The sequence below is a fragment of the Wyeomyia smithii genome, chromosome 3 (assembly GCF_029784165.1).
Source record: "Wyeomyia smithii strain HCP4-BCI-WySm-NY-G18 chromosome 3, ASM2978416v1, whole genome shotgun sequence".
Taxonomy (NCBI): domain Eukaryota; kingdom Metazoa; phylum Arthropoda; class Insecta; order Diptera; family Culicidae; genus Wyeomyia; species Wyeomyia smithii.
This window is the reverse complement of record NC_073696.1, coordinates 34,323,030-34,344,336: the sequence shown is the minus strand read 5'-3', so window position 1 is coordinate 34,344,336 and position 21,307 is coordinate 34,323,030. Positions and strand designations below refer to the sequence as shown.

The 21,307-nt window shown below is 36.0% G+C and overlaps 1 protein-coding gene across 6 annotated transcripts in view; it reads left to right on the top strand.

Moving 5' to 3' along the window:
- Positions 1 to 18,285, top strand: part of LOC129731626 (neural-cadherin-like) — an 895,915-nt gene extending 877,630 nt beyond the window's left edge. For 5 of the 6 annotated variants that reach the window (XM_055691759.1, XM_055691760.1, XM_055691757.1 and 2 more), the window contains 4 exons: positions 4,719 to 4,960; positions 5,024 to 5,233; positions 5,444 to 5,617; positions 5,844 to 18,285. In XM_055691759.1, the coding sequence (XP_055547734.1) occupies positions 4,719 to 4,960; positions 5,024 to 5,233; positions 5,444 to 5,617; positions 5,844 to 5,959 (742 nt within the window). In that variant the 3' untranslated portion in view covers positions 5,960 to 18,285. Of the gene's footprint in view, positions 1 to 4,718; positions 4,961 to 5,023; positions 5,234 to 5,420; positions 5,618 to 5,843 lie in introns of all 6 variants that reach the window. The other variant, XM_055691761.1, reaches the window with a different exon arrangement.
- Positions 18,286 to 21,307: the final 3,022 nt, after the last annotated feature.

The following is a 21,307-nucleotide window of genomic DNA, read 5'->3' as shown; positions in this document are numbered from 1 at the left end:
TACAATTGTGAGAAGCAAAATTAGTAATGGTATGATCAACTCTAGGAAGGGCTACAGAAATCCTAAAGGAGGATATAGTCCCCCATAGCCCCCCCCCCCCCCCCGTAGTTACGCCAATGATCAAGACACAACAAAACCTTTCCAAAAGAACTCGTGTTACCAGTGGAACGGTTTCAGTGAGAATTGCTTAAGACACGTTGTGAATCCAATTAAACCAGCCCAGCATAGAAAGGCAGTTGGGGCCGTGCACAAATGTGTATAGCTTACTGCAAAAAAAAATCGAAGGTTTATTATATTTACATTTTTGGATTCAGGTTATACGAACAAACAAAAAGAATGTCATTGAGATCACGCAAGGATGGGAAAAATCATTCAAGTGATAATTAATTCTATTTATTCTCTATCGCTTTCGATAATTTCAAAAGGATATGTGGTAAAAAATTTTCACTCACGATTACTTTGATTTGTTTGTTTCGTTTCGCGCTTTCGATTTTTTTTCACACGCGTAGATAGGTACAACACGCCCAAACCGAGAAGCTAATTTTCTTCTTTTGAAATGTGTAAGCGAAAATGGAAGCTGGCTGTTTTACGGGGTGTTGTCTTCCAGAAATAGGAATTTTGTGGCCGTAGCGCATCAAACAGATTTCCAGAAAGTATGTATTCAAGTATATTACATGCAAGCTTTCATGTAATATAGGGCTTCGGAAGTGGTTTTCTTCGGCAGGTTCCTGCATAAGATCGCTGTAGAAAACCTGCCGAAGAAAACCACTGACGAAGCCGTTAGCTCTATCCTACATGAAGTACATGCAAGATTGAGATTTTAATTGCCTTATAGTTTAGAGGTTTCAACCAAGAAATACATTTGAGAATTATCGAGTGACTAGTTTGATACTTTCTATACTTTATACTTCATGAGTCCAATTTTACATCATTGTGAGACAAATCTAATGAGTATGGCATCATTTTATGTCGTTGATTCAATGTTGAATGTATTGCAAAAATTGCAGCTTGAAACTATTGAACTGAAAGAAAAATCGGTGAGAGAATTTTCGTCTTCAGGAAACAAAAATTTTCAGTATTAATTCTCCTGAAATTATCACTAACGATTCTTTTTCATTTCTGTAACCAAGCAGCCGTATCATTGTTGATAAATGAAAATCAACAAAACGATTTTTTGCGATAGAAAATCGGAAGTGATTCTTCGAGTGAGTGATTGAGACCACGCACAAATTTGACTGGTTTGTCTACTAAATATTATCTGCGATAAACGCTTATTCTATTAAAATTTATATTTTAACTTATGGTTGCCTACAAGAGGAAGAATTCAACATATATTTTAGTGTTTTTGTTACTCTTTTCCCACCGCAATACTTTTATCTGCAACTACTATGCGTGTTTTGTACGAACAGTGATTTCTATTCCTCCATGCTTAAAAAAGTGCATATTTTAATCCATGCGCCCTTTTCAAAATTTATTCATAACCTTGATCAGATACGTATGCAAAATATCATTCAACTTTGGTCGGTGTTGCATGACCTTGCTTATAAATTACTGTTGAAGTTTGCATGACATTATACACGGTCGAAACCGGATGATTTTCGTTTTAAAAATGGTTTATCGTAAACTTTCTTGTGAATGTTTTTGTGCGCTTTCGCAATGCTACTTGTTTCGACGCCGTTACAAACAGAACTAAGCATGCATAAACGAAACGAAAAATGCTGACATAAAGAGGAAAAACAAAGTTCACTGACACATACACTCGTTTCTCCAGAGCCTGTATGTTGTTGAGTAGAATACCCTCAAAAAAAAAACAAAAATTTAGTTGTCGCCCGTTCTGTATTGCTTAAAGTACACGATGTTCCCAAGTAACACACGTTGTTATAGAGCAGTTGAGATAACTCCTCTAATACAACCTGCAGTTATAGATTTCAGTTGACATTACCTTTTCCATGACATCTCTATCACCAGAAAAGCGCAAAAATTAAAGGCTACTAGAACAAGTACTGGTACTTTATGTAGTATTTTAAAACTTCATGAAAGCAAGTCAACTTGTTAGACCGAAGCTGTAAAATACATCTCGAGTACCAATATGGTAGAAATACGTTGAAAATAGGTTATTTTTAAGTTGTAATTGCTAACTTATCAAAACATCGTTGACGCAAGCATAAAACTTCAAAATAAAAATATCGCAGAACGACACTGATTTATATCAGGAACAATAATGGAAAAAATAGTGATTATGGGGATGAATGATCAAATAAGAAACAATAATAAATCAACCATTTGATGCTTTTAATACAAAGTTTTACGTGCGCGTCAAATTTCATGGTGAAACATTACGTTTTACTTCTGAAAAAATTATGCGCCATACATTGAATATTGTTTTCTCTTTGTCAATCAGTGGAAAATAGATTTTGCATTACAGAATGTTCACTGATTTATTTCATTGCGAAGAGTCAGCCCATCGCATGGGCTTAGTTCGTAAACAACTATCTGGTATCTCTTTCTTCATGCGTAGTAAACCGCAATGTTCTTTTTTTCCTTGGGTAGATCTGCACTGACCCAGTGTAATGAAGGACACAATGATAACAACACAAGTTTTAAATTGCGCTTATAGTATTCTTATATGAATTATTTTCTAAGATGTTTTGTGTGTTACTTGGGTTGTTATTTTCGAACGATAGACAAGTTCTTCTTTTGATCCATACACAGTTATAACAAAAACTAAGCAATTATTCACTGTTAGAGTTTGTTTTGAGATGTGCTCTGTAATAACCGCTGTTCCTCAAGGTTGTATCCTAGGCCCGCTTCTTTTCTCTCTCATCACTAATGATAAGCCGACCGTTGCAGCGCTATTCTGTATGCACGTTTCCAGACGACATTGAGCATTATTCATTTTCAAGATCACTAGCCAATTCCTAGGAAAAGGAATGTCCATGAAGGGCTTTGCAGAATTTTGCTATAGACAAAATCGTCTAAAAGAAGAGCTTTGTTGAACTGATTTAACTCGAGAATCAGGCTCGTAGTCTGGGAGTCATTCTCAAGCATATTTTTAAATTAAGATTGTCAAGTTAATTCTCAATACAAAAAAAAATCTATGGAACCTTCCAGCGGCCCAATCTTGCTTCCAGACGTCTAGATTCTTAAATAAATAAATAACATAAAAGACATGAGATACACGAAAACAGATAACATAACTAAGAATAAAAAGTTTAGTGATTTCTTATACTTCAATCATATTTTGGGGTATTGCATAATCGCCAGTAGTGGGCACTATTCCGCTAATTCGCTAATCGCTAATTAGCGACACTAATATTCAGTTAGCGATTTAGCGATTTTGCTAACTTTTAAGCTGGTTAGCGGACTGTCAGCGTCGCTAAAATTAAGGTCTTAGGAACGCTAATCGCTGATTCGCTAATTTTGTAGCGAAGCGATAAAATTACTTTTCTCAAAGAGTGTGAGTCGCTGATGGCGTACATAAATTGCTTCGAATGATGAACATACTTTACTGCAAAAGTTACTTTGGGAACATATGTTTCATTCAAACAACGTTCAATCACATACATAAAACATACGTAACACTCAGGAAGAAATCTTCCAAAAAAGTTGGTACAAAATAAATTGCTCGAATGGTACCACACCCTGAATAAAATCACTGTTTGAGTTGTTTTTGAAGGCAGTGTACCTGCGCACCCCAGCATTTGTCTCGTTCCTACTCGAAAAATGCTGCATTGATTTTGTAAATAACTTTTTGACAGTTCCTTATGGGATATTTTTTGGGGTTCGAATAAGGCCGAGAAAAAGAAAATTCATTTTGTTCATTATTTATCGAGCAGTTTGACAGGACGAGGTACGGAGTGCTATGAGGCAACGTGTACCAGAAAAAACGCCAGTGTTACGTATGTCTTATGTATGTGGTTCAATGGTCTTAATTGTCTAGAATTCCTTTCTTTATGACACAAGTGCAAGTCAGTCTTTTTACTCTAGAATGGGGTTCTAGTTATCGTATAAGCCACATGAGCATTCTGGAGAACAAACTCAAGGTGATCTAGATTATATTATTGGAACGCCAAAAATTTCTGCATACAATTGCAATGCGCTAGAAGTTACGGCAAATTCAGTTCTACTATTCCGACTCAGATAATATTTGAGTTTTTAAAAACATTCCTAAGAGCATTTATTTTAAATACAAGCAGAGTCACTTTTGTTGCTTCCTATTTTCACAAAATCCTTAAGTATGAATGTTTTGTGAGTTTTTAGCCTCTTATTGTAAATAGCGCTCGAAAGTAATTTTTTTCGTTTGTTTCTATAAGAATAAACTCATCCGTATGACAATCCATATAATAATAAGTTAGCGATTAGCGATTAGCGAAAGTTCCGCTAATATAAGTTTAGCGTTTAGCGATTAGCAATTATCGAGCTAAATTTTCCAGTTAGCGGATTAGCGATTAGCGTCGCTAAATTTTCAGTTAGCGGTGCCCACCACTGATAATCGCCGTATATTCAATTATCAAAATACGATCAAGTTCAATAATAAGATCTCATTGACGAAAACTAGGTTTTCTAGTAAAGTTATAAAGTACAAGAACTTTTAGATAGCCATGAACATCCGTATAGTTAAGTTGCTTACTCAACCCTAATCCATTATCTTAAATATCCTGTGCCGTGTACACCCCTTTAGATCAGTATTTTTAAACACGAACTTTCTTTCCCGACAGATGCGGAGATGGTATGATCATCTCGCCCGAAGGGAAAACCTGCATCGATCTGAACGAGTGTCTGGAGTATCCGTGCCTGAACGGCGGAACTTGCATCAACCAGGAGCCTCGCTTCAAGTACAAATGCATCTGCCCGGACTCGTACTGGGGCGAGAGTTGTGAGCTCCTGAAGGAGCGTCAAGCGTTGAAATTTAGCACAAGTGCCTTGGCTGCCGTTATCACATGTCTGTTGCTGATAATTAGTAAGTTTTCTGTGGAAAATCATTTGGTTAAAGGGCGTCTTTAAAACCACATCCCATTTCCAGTTTTATTATTTTTGTATTTTTCCTGTTCTCGCCGTCGGTCGGCGAACTTCAATAAGAAACCAGCGACGAAGGACGACATTCGCGAGAACATCATAAACTACTGTGATGAGGGTGGAGGCGAAAACGACATGACCGCGTTCGACATGAAGACCCTCAAAATCCCCATAGGACCGCTACCGGAACTGGTGCAGCACAAGGCACCATCCGTACGTAAGTATTCCCAAAAGAAACAAGTATCTGTTTGCTCAAGAGTACAAGATTCACTTGTGTTTTGCATTTCCTTCTCCCGCCGTCTCCACCGTTCCATCTCCCCATCTCCTACCTCCCTCGAAACCCACTCTCTCGCTTGACACATCACTTGCAAATCCACTCCAAACTATTCTTTGCTTCTTAAAAGCGGATTCCTATGCCATCATCCAGGTCCCGATATTGCCGTCGTGTCCGACCAGGTCATCGCCAAGGTCGACATCTTCCTGGACGATCGGAAACGACGGGCGGACGTCGATCCCGCCTCCGGACCATTTGACGACCTCCGGAACTATGCCTACGAAGGTTGTGGGAGTACGTCTGGCTCGCTAAGTTCCTTACAGTCAGGTAAATCAAAGAAATCACCCAAAAGCATAACCTTCCTCCAACCCGAAACGATCACAATAATAACGCCCGAAACTCATCCCTACACTGAGTAACCAAAAAAATGATTGAAACCATCACACAACCATACCGTACAATCCACCTCCAGTACATCGATTGATTGTTACCTGGTTTGTCTTTCCTTCAACTGCTCGCTCGCTCTTCCGTTCGCGGCCCCGACCGATTCCAGGTACCGACGATGAGCCCCATGAGTATGACTTTTTAACGACATGGGGTCCACGATTCGATAAGCTAGTAAATCTCTATGAACCAAGAATACAAATCGAAGAAGATGGCGTTAGTTAAAAGTAGCTTTTGGTTTCGGGCCATTGGTGTTTTACCTACTTCGCATCGTAAGTGTAGTTAACTATTTTTTTAAAAATTCGAAAAGTGTAGATATCGAGAAAATAAAATAAAAAAATAAACAAACACACACACACACTCACATAAACGAATAATATCGTAAGGAATTTAAAAGTTTTCACAAATTGGCCAATATTATTGAGACAAACTATTGTAAATCAAAACCGTAATCGATAAGAGTTAGTGCGTAAGTAGTCGTTAAGTAAGAAACAAATAAACAAAAAAAAAGATGTACTGTTCTAGAACATGTTATCTTTTGGTGCTCTGTTCCACGAAACAAGAAATGTTGGTTGTTCATTCCGGTAGTGTAAAGTTTAACGCTAAGTTGTTGAATACTAGTTGAAATAGTTTGCGAAAGTTACAATTTGATTAAAATTTTATTGCTGCTCCGCAGCCTGCGTACCGCAAATGGTTTCCCCTTTTCTCTCATAGAACAGCACGCTCGGTTCGACTCCATTAAACCCCGATCCGATCCGATAGTTTTGAACAACATTCGATTGATTGCGCAGCAATATTTTTGTGTTCGTTTCAAACAGAAAAAAAAATCAAAAAATAAAATTCACCCTACCAATAGCGACCGTTATAAATAATTCCGGTTGCCACGTATCAAACCGCATATCGATGATCTCCGATTTGGCAAAATATTTTGCTCATTCGGGGTGGTGCGGCGGTGACAATCTGGCCGCATCTAGTGGGTCGCTATTTTGTTTTCCAATCGAAATAAAAAAAAATATTGCGCAGAAAAAACTATTTTTCCATTTCTGGCGAATTTTCTTGACACGGTGCATTTATTACCATACCATTCCAATTTTGCTGGAATGAAAGGTGCTGAGATCGTGACAAAATTTTGGATACTCTAAACTGATACCGTTCATGATTTCTGTTCATTTCCTACTAATTTAGTTATATAGAAGTAGGTAAATTCTTATACCATAGGTTGAATCACACCACTAGGCGGAGTGATAGATTTTTTCTATCATGCATTTGAATGCTCCTGGCAGAGGAGAGAAAGAGATAAAACTTTTTCAATCTATGTTTCTTTTTTTGGGTGCATAGAATAACATCGATTGTACTTTTTGTGCTAGAGGAAATAAACTATGACAAGAAGCGCGTGCAAGAAAATATATTCCGAATAACAAACAAATTTCAACAGCCAAACTTTACTTTGGTTCGACAGCCGCGAGCTGTTTCCAGTGGCAGGTTGCAAACGAAACGTCAACAATGGCATCCGTATTGTATCAGTTCCAATCAGAGGATTGAACAACAACGCTTGTGAATATTTAAAGAGGAATGTAATGGTAAAATTAGTACGACATGTTTTGACAAAATAACTACGAACGGAAAATTCTAGAAGCCAAACAAAACAATAGCGTGAGTGTACAAACAGCATCCCAAAAAACTAAACAAAAGAGTTACAATAATTTCAACAGTAGACGAATGAAAAAATGGAAAAATAATACCGTGCTGGTAAATGGGGCTCTGAAGTTAAATTTTAGTCTAGATACATTTAAAATTACCATCTCTCAAAGGCGTTTTGTTTTTAATTTCTCTAGGCGGCCTCATAAAATTGCTTGGCTCTAGTTTAAATAGTTTATTTGACACGGCACGATACATACTGCTTGGCTCTGTGACCCAAAATTTTTTCAACATGTTTGACTTGAAGTTGATGACAAGCGAATGAAACAATCAGAAAATATTGCATAAATGGTAAGTTGAGCTTCAACATGCAGCCGTGCAACATTTCCCAAAAACAAATCAAAATAGGGAAGTGAATTTTGCAACCTTGCATCTTTTCTTTGAGTTCAATTTGAGAACATTTACTAAGCGCCTTTTCTTGCCTCAGAAGCGATTCTGAACATTATTTCTTATTTCGAAAGTGTTTTCTGCTTTCGAAGACCAAAATAAGCTTAATTGGGTATTTTTTCTAGCTTTTTTTTTGGTATTTTTTTTAACTTTTTGCGAATCTGGCCTGAATTTGGAATTAGTTTCTATTATAGCTATAATTAGTACAGCCATAAATCGAGTGTTAGTCAGACTTCACTCGATGCATTTGTATTTGTGCAACGTTAAGGTTTACTTCAGTTCCCTTCACTCATACATACGCAGAATCTCTCCCGTAGCGTGCCAGCGTTGAATGCCATATTGTGAAGCCTCACTGTTATTTCTAGATTGGCACGAGTGTTGTACTATCTAACAGATCTGAGTTAAAAAGGAAAAAAAATATATGAGGAACTTTAAATCCGTTTGGTTTGCATAAAGCGATCGGTCTGTGTCTTAAACATGGCTTTCATCCACTTGTGAGGAACCTAATGTTTATGTTTTCCTCTAACGCAGAGAGTTAATGATATAATTTCAAAAAGCATATGAATGATATCATATGATATGTTGAATGATATGATATCATCAACATTTGCATCATACAAAATGGAGAAAAAATATACCTAGAACTAGAAGCTCACTTTTTTTCTGTTTCGTATGCCAACGAAAAACAACCTAATACAGACGTAAGAAACAAATAACTTTTTTTGACGTAGGACTTCGTCTTTGTTTTCTATACTAGATTACACTTTGTGAAAATGAAAATGAAACTGGCAAATGTTGCGTCAGATTTCAAACGGTTATAGCAAGCGAACGACTTAATGCATCTTAGTCATTTATATGTCGGTGGATAGATAAAATGTGTAACAATTTTTTGATATTATATTCAACATTGTTGCTTTACTGCTTAATGGTGGAAAAAGGTGAAAAGTTCCAAGGTCAAGCTTTCCCATACATTTCCCTCGTTATTGGCTTGCTTCCCGAGCACAGATAACAATAACATGGACGAAATAAATTTCACTGCCTACATATTTTGATTCAACAAAGTGTTTTGGTTTGTTTGTCTTTGTCTAAGCTGCGTGGCCACGCCCTAATGGCAAAAATCTACTCTGAACTCGATACAAAAGACTGCGTGTAGAAAATTCAGCTTCAGTCTAGTTTGTCACACAATAGCGAGTGGAGTATAGCTGTTAGAGGTACGCGACATTGAGAAACGAGAGCTGCATACGAGTCAACTTACAGGCACTGCGGAACATGTTACCTTTATTTTGCATAAGGCAGCAACAGTTACCATCGTACGCTGCAGAATATTTAGCTGGCACAGCTACAAGAGGGCACAGCGGAGAGCAAACTTTATTATGCGCGATCAAGCAAAATATTCAATGCTACCGATGGTGCGGTCATCAGCGTTCCGTAGCACGAATTTCTAACTGAAGATTATGAAATCGGTTCTTTCCAGAACTATAGATGCTTGAAGATAAGAGTTATGAGAATTTTCGCAACTACTACTAGTGTAAAATTTTCATGTATTCATGCATCATTAGTTTTACAATAACGACCATCAAAAATTAACGGTAGTGTTGCCTATGAACAGTTTATCGCAGCATTTGATATATACATTTAGTCCTACGTCACCATTTCATACAATCCCTAGGGCTATATACCTTGTAGCATTTTTCTTTTTCGTATGCCAACGGAAAACAGCCTAATGCAGATGTAAGAAACAAATAACTTGTTTTGATATTTGGCAGTACCTGCTTATACTTGACAGAAGATGAATGCTATTGTTCTGTAAGCAACAAATTTGTTACAAAAGGAAAATTTTATCGTTATTAAATTTGAAGTGTTTTTTTCTTGCGATTCTTAAGTTAATTTGTACCTTTAAAAAGCATATTTAAACGGTTCTAAGTTGCGATCATTTTCTCGTTAGATTTTTTCTCACCTTCAGCCACATTTTTCTGTGATTCAATTTGGGTGCATTTTTATCACGGTTTTTGACAGAGAATTACGTCTTGCAGTAACATTCCAAGAGAGTGAAATAAATATCGATGTTAAACTAGAGCTACACAACAATTGTCCAATATCAAATGTTTATAACACAGTGAGATTTCAACGGTTTTTCCTCATTCTTGCAATGATCGATTGTAAAATAAGTCACGCGTCCTACACGCAAAGTTGAAGTGTGCGTAACCAGATTATTTATGAACGAAATTAGCGCATTTACTAATAGCACATTTAATGCTGAATGTATTACGCAGTTCGAAACCACTACACTTATAAAGCATCAAACGATGTTCAAAAGGCTGGTATCGTTAAAACAGTGCAACCAGCAACCAATACTGACAAGTTGGGTACTGACAAAATTATTGTCTGGTCGATTCACTTTCATGAATCAGGTCATTCAAAAACATCAATCAATCATTAACAATAAACAAAAACATTAGATTTGCTTAAAACATTTTCCATTCAACTATGACTCTGGTGTTATTCACATGCATTCGGTTTTGCGTTACTGGCACCAGCGTCAATAACTTCTGCGATAACAAGGCTCGTTATTGGCTGTGTCGGTTGCTGACGATTTCTAGAGATGCACGTGCCGGTGATACGCACCGGCTCGCGAAAGTAAAGAGCGGTTTTTTGAGCGCATCGAAACCGAAGTTTGCCGAAATAATACGATTTTTGTGTATATGCTACATATTCTGATTTTGATCTCTGTCAATGTATTCCTCGTACAACTTTTGCGTTATGCGTTTCACGCATCCGTTGTGCGAAGTCAGAGCAAATTCTATGCGAATTGAAGAACACATTGGATGATTAAAGTTTGAACTTTTGCTTGTAGTAACATGTAGATAGTTGTGATTTGATGATGCTCACTATTGTACTATTGAAAAATGTAGAGCCTTGTTTCAACGCAAATGTCAGCCAATCAAAGCAGAAACAAGGACAAATTGGATGATATTTGGGTATCTACGCAAGTGGGATGATGTCCTTAGGCCGGAAATCGACCCTAAACACCATTTTTAATTCCAAGATGGTAACTTACGATCCATCCAATATAGGTATGTTTTTTTCTGGACTTAACAAATCTTTTTCACGATTTTGAATTCAATTTAAGATTATTTCGGCATTTTTCGATTTTCAAAAGTGTATTTTAGGGATTCTGCTAAAAAAAATTTATTTTGGTTTTCTCTCACCTTACGAAGCGTTTTCAGTGATTCTAAAGCGAACATTACACGAAGCAAATATTTGCCTGAAATGACGGTCAATATTTGTTTGCCCGTGTAATATCACAGTATTTGCCTAAATTATTTGTTGAAAAATGTTTGCCATCGTATTGCTTAACAAAAAATTAGGCAAATATTTGATTCGTCTAATGTCGTTCTTTGCTAGTGAAGTCACAACCGAGCGAATATTTGCTTGTATTTTTGCTTTGTTCATACTGAAATTTGGTATGAGCAAACTGCAGCAAATGGATTTCAATGTGTCACTTCACCTAAAATGATTTGTTTCTACTTGATGAGATTAGTCCTTGTAGTTATCAGTTTTACGTTTACTTAAGTAAAGGTTTCTTGAATCGTTGAAAAATACTCGAACCAAATTTACAATTCATGCTTCATTTAATTATTATTTAATTTTTCAATCGAACTTGATAACAAAGCCAAGTAATACGGTAAATTTAACTTATAATCGACGTTAATACATTTTAAATTGATCTGATTTTTCTAAAATGCGACTTTTCATAAATATTTTAATTAATTTAATAAAAATTTCGTTCATTCCCAGCAACAATACGGATTATTACAAAATCCTGCTTTTCAATCAATGGAGATACAAGCTCCAAAACGGTGTGCAAAATTAACTGTTCATGTGCGAGAAGATTTGATTTACTAGTGGTATCTTATCACTTAACCGTAGCATTTTCGTTTCACCCTGAAAGTGTGATCCAATCTCGCACCAGCACGTATTCAAACAACCTTCTGATTCTCGTCATTTTCCATGGTAAATTGGCAAGCATGACCTGGAGGGCAAACTAAAAACACTTTCTTTTATATGAGGTGGGCAATTGTCACTCGGAACAGAATTTATTATTTTGCAACGGTAACCTTTATGAACCAAAACAAAGAAATTATGTTTTCTAGTGGCAGATGAAATGTTCTTGGGCAATGGAAACTAGATTTGTTATATTTTCTACGAAGTTTATTTCTTGGAAACATATTTCATCGTGTAATAGCACAGTAAATATATTTGCAAAAAAGTGAGCGAAGAGACTTTGATGTCATTCGAGCAAACAGAGTTTTGAACAAATATTTGTTATAGTGTAATAGCGTAACAAATATACCCGAAGGAAATTTTTGCGCAAATAAATTACACACCAAATATAGCAAATATTTGCCTCGTCTAATGCCTGTTTAAGTTAAATTTGGGATCGTTTTCTTTTTTTAACTTTAGATAAGTTTTTCATCGATTCTAAGCTAAATATGTAATTCTTTTCGATCGTGACCTTTGCTGGCAATTTGAATTGTTTTTTCGGCAATCCTGTCCTTAATTTGGGATCATTTTCTAGTCTGATCTTCTCTGCGTTTATTACCATTTCTATACCCAATTTGGATGCATTTATTTGTTTGTCTTTCATGCTTCTGAAGCTTGGTTTAGGGATTCTGAGCTTAATTTGAAAGTTTAATCTTGGAGCATTTTCTATGAAGGCTTTCTCTGGATTTGAAAGCGTATTTCGGTGATTCTAAATCAGTTCAAGTTTAACCTGGAAGCATTTTTTATTATGTTTTTTTTCCTTTTTCTACGATTCTGAGTTCATTTTGTTTACATTTATTCTCCATCCGAAAAAAACTCAACATTTAACATTTAACAAGAAATACACACGTACACTGGATAATTTAGAGATGGAAGAAACTAATAACAAACAAATAAACGACAGTAAGTGTTGTAACTTTACTGTAGATGAATGTGATTACTTTTTATGTAACAAATTTGTTACAAAAGGGAAAATTTATCGTTATTGCTTTTTAAGTAATCTGTAAAAATTATGCGTGTCTACTGCGATCATAACGCATCTTGTGTCTTTACTGATTACTTTTTATGTAGCAAATTTGTTACAAAAGGGAAAATTTATCGTTATTGCTTTTTAAGTAATCTGTAAAAATTATGCGTGTCTACTGCGATCATAACGCATCTTGTGTCTTTTCTACTTCGAGATTTTCTTTACTTTAAGAAGCACATTGGTCATTGGTCTTTTCTGACTGTCAGCCGCAATTTTCTCTGATTCTGAATCCAATTGAGGCGTAGTTTTATTTTCGTTTAATTGCATTCTATGACTTTTAAAAGTGTATTTTGGCGATTCTATGGCTAGTTGGGGAACATTTTCTATTTCGGTTCTCTCTCACTTTCGGAAGCCTTTTCAGTGATTTCAAGTTATATATAAAATCACTTCATGCTAAGGCCTTTAGATGCGTTTTCGATGATTCTTAACTAAATCTGTATTTTTTCTGTTTTAGAATTTTCTGGAATTTTGAATCATTGTCTGTAAGGCTGTGCTTAATTTGCGGTTATTTTTTTCCATTACCGTTTTTTCTATCCTTAAGAAGCGTTATTCGGCATTTTTTTTTCTTTTCTGGCTCTCAGCACTCAGTACACAAGCAAAGTTGAGACACTCTGAGCTTAATTGGAATCATTTTCTTAAATAAAGTTTTCTAGCCCTCGGTGGTGTTCCTAAGTTCAACTCGTGAGCGTTTTTTGTGTTGGTCTTTTCTGGTATTTGAAAGCGTTTCTCGGCGATTATGTGCTAAATATGGGTTAATTTTCAGTTTTGGTGTTTAAATATCTGGCTTTCAGATGCGAATACAGGTCGGACTCGATTATCCGGAGACTCGATTATCCGGAAACTCGATTATCCGGAATTTTAATTTTTTGGTGTCCGTTTTCAATTTTTATTCCGTAATTTTGCCTTTACCATCCCTTCTGGCATATTTGTTACCATTTAAGTCCCTTCCGGCATGTTTGAGACATGTTCGAATTAAATGAAAATAATCAATGTCCAATTTTTTTTTTTATTGCTACTCAAGATTTTACCACTTTTCGCCTCAGAAATAACTTCTGGTTACTGCATCATACAAGTAAAATAAAGAAAAGAAATATTTATTTTATGTTCGTTAATCGCAAAATTTCAGTAGTTTTTGTGTGATTTGATTATCCGGAAAACTCGATTATCCGGAATGAAAAAAATTTTGATGTTCCGGATAATCGAGTCCGATTCTCAAATTTAAAGCTTTTTTTATTGGTCTCCCTCTACCTTTAGAAGGCGTCTAGCGGCAAATCCATGTCTAATTTAAATGCGTTTATTTTTAATCTTTTATGGCCATCGAAAGCTTGTTTCTGTGATTTTGAGCATTACCTCCATTATTTTTTATCCCTCTAGAAGTAGGTCTCTATCTATGGCTATATATGGCTTTTTCTGATCTTTGAGCGCATATTTCGATGATTCGGTGTTAATTTAAGTTTTATTTGGGAATCCATTTTTTGTTATGTCTTTTTCTTTTCTGCGATTACTGAGTAAAATGGATAAGAGTTTCTCGGTCTTGAGATAAACTTTTGTGAGGAGGAGCCTGAAAATAAATCCATGCTTAAGTCCTTCAATATTCAATAGCCAGATTATACCAGGATTCAAACCCATGACCACCCGCTTGTCAAAGCAGACTTATTTCTATTCATCTTAGCCAAAGGAAAAATCTTCCCCATTGCATGGAGGTTGTTAAGTCACTAAATTGGGGTTTGTTCGATTACTATTAGACTTTTGTACCGATGACAAATGCTCAAATTTTAAATGCTAGTTCGTTACCTTACCCATTACATGAAGGCTGTACACTAGGGTGTCCCAAAAAAAATCGATGTTGAAAAAGTCAAGGGGCTCAGCCCTAAATTGAAAGATAATGTTATTTATAGCATTTTTTGTAGAACATTTCGACTTTCTAAAAAGATGTTTTCAGGTTGCCCAAACCTGATTTATGAAAAAATGACTTTTTTAAGCTACAAACCCACTCTTTTGCATTTTTTCCAAATATGTTCGATTCCTAAATTTTTCCATATATATTTTTTGTTTTTGTGAGGTTGTTTTTGAATATTTTGCATGGTTCAGTACAGCAGCATTTAGTGGCATTTTTGCCAAAATGTATAGTTTTCCATCACATGTAAAAACGCCTATATCTCAGCCCCAAGATAAGATATCAAGGATCTTTTTTCATGCTAATTTTCGTCTTAAATCCCGCTTTGCAACAAAAATTTCAGTTCTTGATCAAAAAAGTTTTTTATATGTGTTTTGAAGGGTTTTATCCGCAAGTAATGAGAAAAATTCACTTTTTTGTGATGTTCAATGGGCTCTGTGAGTCGAATAATTGAATGTGATGCTGAACCAAACCATGTGAAATATTAAAAAACAACCCCACAAAAATAAAAATAAAATATATGGAAAATTTAGGAATCGAACAGATTAAAAAAAAAGTGCAAAAGAATGATTTAGTGGCTCGAAATAGTCATTTTTTCATGAATCACGTTTGGGCAACCTGAAAACGATTTTTTAGAAAGTCCAAATGTTCTACAGAAATGCTATAAATAACATTATCTTTCAATTTAGGGCTGAACACCTTGACTTTTTAAACATCGATTTTTTCTGGGACACCCTACTGTACAGTTACTAGCTTGAATCTAAATCAAATAAAATATTTTAACAGATTGTGACTGTTAGGGGCCGTTCCTAAACCACGTAGTCATAAAGAGGGGGGCGGGGGCCATAAAGAGGGGGTCAAAAGACCACGAAAGACCATGCAAGGTAGAGGGGGGGGGGGGGTTAACGAAATGACCACGTGGTGTTTTTTCCTGACTTATAATTTATTGTTACCACCAAGTCATGAATGGAGCTTTTGCATTGTAGAAATACAGAATGCACTAAAAGTTTTTATAATAAAAATGTAAAAATTTAAGTGAATTTTTGGCACTTGACAAATGAAAAGTCCACGTGGTTAAAGTCGCAAGAGGGGGGGGGGGGGGTCAAAAGACCACGGGGGGGTACGGCGAGTATAAAAATTGATCGAAACATGACCACGTGGTTTAGGAACGGCCCCTTATAAGCATGCGTGAATGCAATAACAATCATTATCAAATTTGTTCATAAATAGAAGAGCAACATAATAATAACGCACAATCAAATACGCATTACTTACTAATAATAATCGTATTATAGCTGTATTATGGAAAAGAGCTACAAAATTTTATATGAATAATTCTAATGCTCAGATACTGCTGAGCTTTGCTGTTTCATTTTTCAACAGTTTCTACCAACGTAATTTTGTACCGAAGATACTGCTAAAACCCAAGATACTACCGAAAAGTACTGGAATGTTCAAACGTAAACTTCACTTGCCTAGTTGCTATCTTGTTATAGCGATACTAGTGCACAGTCTTGCAAAAAATGGATTCAAACTCTCCCGATTCAGCAAAACTACGCCTATGTTCAATTGTAGTATATTTTGAAATGCATCAATTACAGCAAGAGTTCGCAACACCACAGCATCACATGGGTTTGAACAACCTTGGACAAAGCTAGTCCTCTAACCTGACTTTGTCCAAAGTCCACGAACATTTTGATAATGCACCAAAAATGAATCCGTAGGATGAAATAAAAATAAACAAAATAACCAAGACGTCAACACTGCATCCAATGCTATAGAATATGGTCTTTAGTTACGGATTCAAATTTTTACTGAAAATCAGGTTATTTCTAGTGGACATAAGTAACCGTGAGAACAAAACAATTGATTAGAAAAGTTTTGGTCTACAATAAGCAGCCATAATATTGATGTTGAAAAAGGCACTAAGGGTAAACAAATCTCGAATTGAGCCTAAAACATTGAAACTTTGCTGCGTCATTTCTAAGCACATGGTTCTTATCACATTATGACAAGATTTTATTCGTTCAACGTGAAATATTTATAGTCAATCGTTGCGATCCAAAATCGTATTATTTACTCACATTATTTTCGTTCACTAATCAGTGTCTCGTAAAAATAACATTTAGAAAATCAGATTTCCAATATTTTCAAATTGAATACTGCTTTATCTCCTTTATTTATGATGATAGGCAGCCTCACATGTTTGTTATTTGTGTTTAGTGAATAAACATTAAATTTACAAATTTTACTTCATCACCGTGACGCTAAGTACCTGGAGAAATTATCAAATTAGATCCAAAATTCACAAACGTTTTGCTAACACAACCATAAAACGAAAACACTTCAGACCGTTAAATGACTAACTTTATGGTGTATAACTCAAATTATGCAAAATTACATGAGCGCCTACATCAAAGACCTATTTCCGAAGCAACCATATTTTAAACAACGCCCCCCTGGAATTTCACGATATGGGAAACGAATATTTTTGTCATTTGAAAGCGTCTCAATTTGCGGTTAGTCGATATATTTACCAACTGGTTGTTATCTCTCTCTCTCTCTCGGCCCCAGCATCGGCAGCCGGGGGAATCCAGAACCGGGACAGAGCACGTGTGTGCCGCACCGACCTCGAGATAGATAGCTTTGTTTTCCGCCAAACCTTATATAACCACCGTCGCTGTGCTGTCGCTACATGTATAGGTACTCGAAACTGCGGAAAAACAGCCTCCATTTGCGTCGGTTACCAATTTCTGTTGAATATTTTATGAGATTTTATATTGCAACACTACCGGCCGGATCGGGGCGTGGAAAAAACTACCCGACGTTTCAAGAATAATGTTACAGCCAGGAACCCAGTTTTATGAGTTTTCCTTCTCGGTTTCGAAGCTAGATTGCTCCATTGTTATGTTCTGTTTCGCCATGATTATTTTTCCACTATATCCCGAGTCAACCAAGCTGAATCAAAGTTATTCTCTCTCTCGCTCTCGCTGTATGTACATATAGAAGTTGAACTATACCAACCAACAGAATCGGAGCATAACTCTTGTACCATACGCAACAACGCAAAACACAACTAGAAAGTTTTCAATAGTATAAATATTTCCACTCGCGACGGGAAACGGAATGTATACTTCTTTTCCGAATCCCGTGTAAGGTAAACAGGAAGGAAATTCCTAGCAAAATTTGTGAGTGTTGAATGTTAAGAAAATAAAGCGATAATTGAGTTGACAGATTATTTCTGTTTGCTGTAGAGACGCAAACACACTCAATGACAAACATAATGTACATTTTACTTTTTTTTCGGCTAGAAAGAAAAAAAAGAAATGAAACCGAGGTCTGACTTGAAGCGCATTTGAACCTCTCAGCAGCTGAAACCTAAATTAACTCTAATCATGCTCGAATTGTTTTGTAAAATAATGGATGAAAATGACAAAAAAAGTGCAATACACTGTAAAATGAGATGAAATGTTTAATAAAAATCTAATGAAAATAATAGTATTGAGTGTTTGTTTTTAAAAAAGAAAAAACAAACGGAGCTCCAACAACGAGCGTCGACTGCAGGTAAGTAAACTTAATAAATAAACTTTGATTTCCTTTGATTAGAAAGAGTGGAAAAGCACACCCAGTTTTGCGTTGCCAACGAACTAACTCGACTAATATGATATAGCACGGAGAGAGTGGTCAGTCAAGAGCCACAACAAAATATCGAATTTTGATTCCAACTTGCCTTTGAACTCTGCGCTTGCGGCCACACCAAAGAAAGCACAGCTCGCTGCAATCAAACGATATTTCTGGTTGGCAGCTTCGGTGACCACACTTCTGGTCCACAGAAACGCAATTTCAGCAGCATGCGATGAAAGAGTTCCGAACGGTTTTATGCTGATTTCAAGTGATTGCAAGTGAACGTTCAGCTTGAAGTTCTGCTTAATAAATTATTGGTTTATTTTTCATTCTATTAAACCTTTTGTACTCGCCAATAAGATTGCCTTTAAGAAACTATTTCCTACGTTGGCGGTCATAGAAACGACGCAGTTGCAATTTCAATTCAGTGCTATCAGAGCAATTAATAAACAGCACCAAAAATGCTGGAGACAGCATTTTACGGTGCATCCTAGCAAATTACTAATCGGCATTATTTTCATACAAATTGTGTGAGGAAAAAAACACGTTTGTTAGCTGTCGGTTTTATTTTGCGCCAAAAATAATAAAGGCAGAAAGGTCTCTGCACACATATCAAGGCCGAAGTTTTACGCCCACTATAAATGCAGTTTGCATGGTTGGCTCATTTCGAACCACTGACACCGTCACAACGTGTACAGGAAAATTTGTGTTTGTCGGAAACGACAGAACTCTTCCGTGCTGCTTAGCCTTCATTTTCGACAAACGGTGTAGGACCGTTAGCGTTGGGAGCAGGTGTGATGCAGCAGCACTGCCAACCAAGTCATAAATTATTCACTATAATTGCACTGTCGTCTTACAGCGGCAGTCACTTTCGGCAAATATCCGCTTTCGGCAGATGCTTCTCCGTTTTTTTTATTTAATTAGGAATCCCTCGTGCGAATTGGCAAAACAGCATCCTCAGCATTTAGTACATAGAATTAGGGTTACAGAGACATTTATAGTGATTGCAACAATTATAATAATATGGGTAAGTGTGCTGTACGAACAAGTAGTAATATCTAAATTTTGACAATATATTACACTTGATAAAAATTATTTAAGGAACAGCTGGCTTTTTAAGAAATAAGTAACTTTTAACAATTATATTTATCACTGTGTTACGTTTCCATTCTTACGCCTCTGAGCTAGCAGGTAGTTTAATTGTTATGCCGATGAATCCAGGGCCAGTATGGGGCATAAGTTAAAATAATAGCAACTGTTTTCATCAAACAGTGGCCAAGAGAGAGCTTCAAAATTCATTGTGTAACCTGGAGATAGATAATATTTCATTTGAAATATGTGTTTGGAACAAATGATGCAGAATAAATAACCTAAGTGTCACCTATTGAAATCTACATTTAGACCTTGAATTCGAACTTGCACGACCGCACATGTAGTAGTTTCTCCTCCGTGATAGATACAGTAAAATTGCACAAAAACCACAGTGAGACGACTAATTTCGATAACGGCTTCCGGTCGATTAGGCAATACTACAAGGTATACAGCCCTAGGGTTGTATGAAATGGTGACGTGGGACTAAACACTGTAATTCGGGGATTTTTTGTTACAAAATATACAGAGCCTGCAGACAAAATCAAGGTGTTTGCTCAGCGACTGTACGTATTTTTATTTTTAGCCTCCCCTGGAGATCAACTTTTTTAAATATATTCAACAACACTCGAAACAATATCGTATATATTTGGCGATATTAGTATTAGCCTGTAGTATTTTTTGTGCAGATTTTTTGACAAGGGACAAGCATATCATTCTTGTTGAAGAAGCACCAATAATTTCTCGTAATGCGTCAAAGTCTGAATTAACTCTATATCCTCGAAAACCAATTCCAATAATACTTACGTTTTTATAATAAATGATTTTGTCTTATTTAACTCTGATTAAATCAAATCTATAATATGGTTCTTACTTCCAAAATAATATAGAAGCCCTTACAAAGGTTCATTAATTGGCAAACACAAGAAGATATGTCTAACAAAATTATTAACAAGCTTCAGCACAAAACCGTAACAATTAACAATTCCATTTTTGTTTTTTGCTTGACAATTTTTTTCATTTACCTACAACTACATTCGCTGTATTACAAAGACAGCTAATATACATACGTTTATTATGGTAAAGCTTTGAATAATAATATATCTTCTAACAATATTTAAATGTAAAAAGAGATTCTAATGAATCTTAGTAAATAAACCAAAAATTTACAAGCATTCGCAAGCTCTTACTCTTCTATAAATGTGTATATGTGGAATTTACTCTTTCGATACTATCCGTTCACGATTATTTAGTGAATATCGAAGATAAAATTAAATAAGTATCCGTTGCAAAAATTTACAATTCTTGTTGAATAATTTATGGTAATCATATTTATGAGATTAACTTTCAATCACCATCAACAGCAGCATTGCAGTTTTTCCTCGATTGCACACAAATAGAAATGTACGAACAAAAGTGTACCACTGCAATACGAATAGTACCGCTGCAGTATGAATTGAAGTGTACCGCTGAAATGTACGAATAGAAGAGTACCGCTGCAATCACAGCCGACGAGAGACGGTTCCTTACTCCACTGGTACTAGTACTGCTTTTACCGGCATGTTTTCTTTCAAGACATCAGTTTTTATTAGGTTTTGAAAGCAGGTTTAGAAATTGTTCAAGAATGGGAATTGTTTCAAACTGTTCGGAAAACTTTTACCTTCGAAACATCATTTTAGTCTATGCTCATGGAAGCTAAAATAAATTGACCTATTGGGACGGGGAGACTCTGTCAATTTTATATCGATATTGATACAGAGAATATCACGGGGAACGGATGGTGTTCATTCACGTCGTCTGTGCTAGG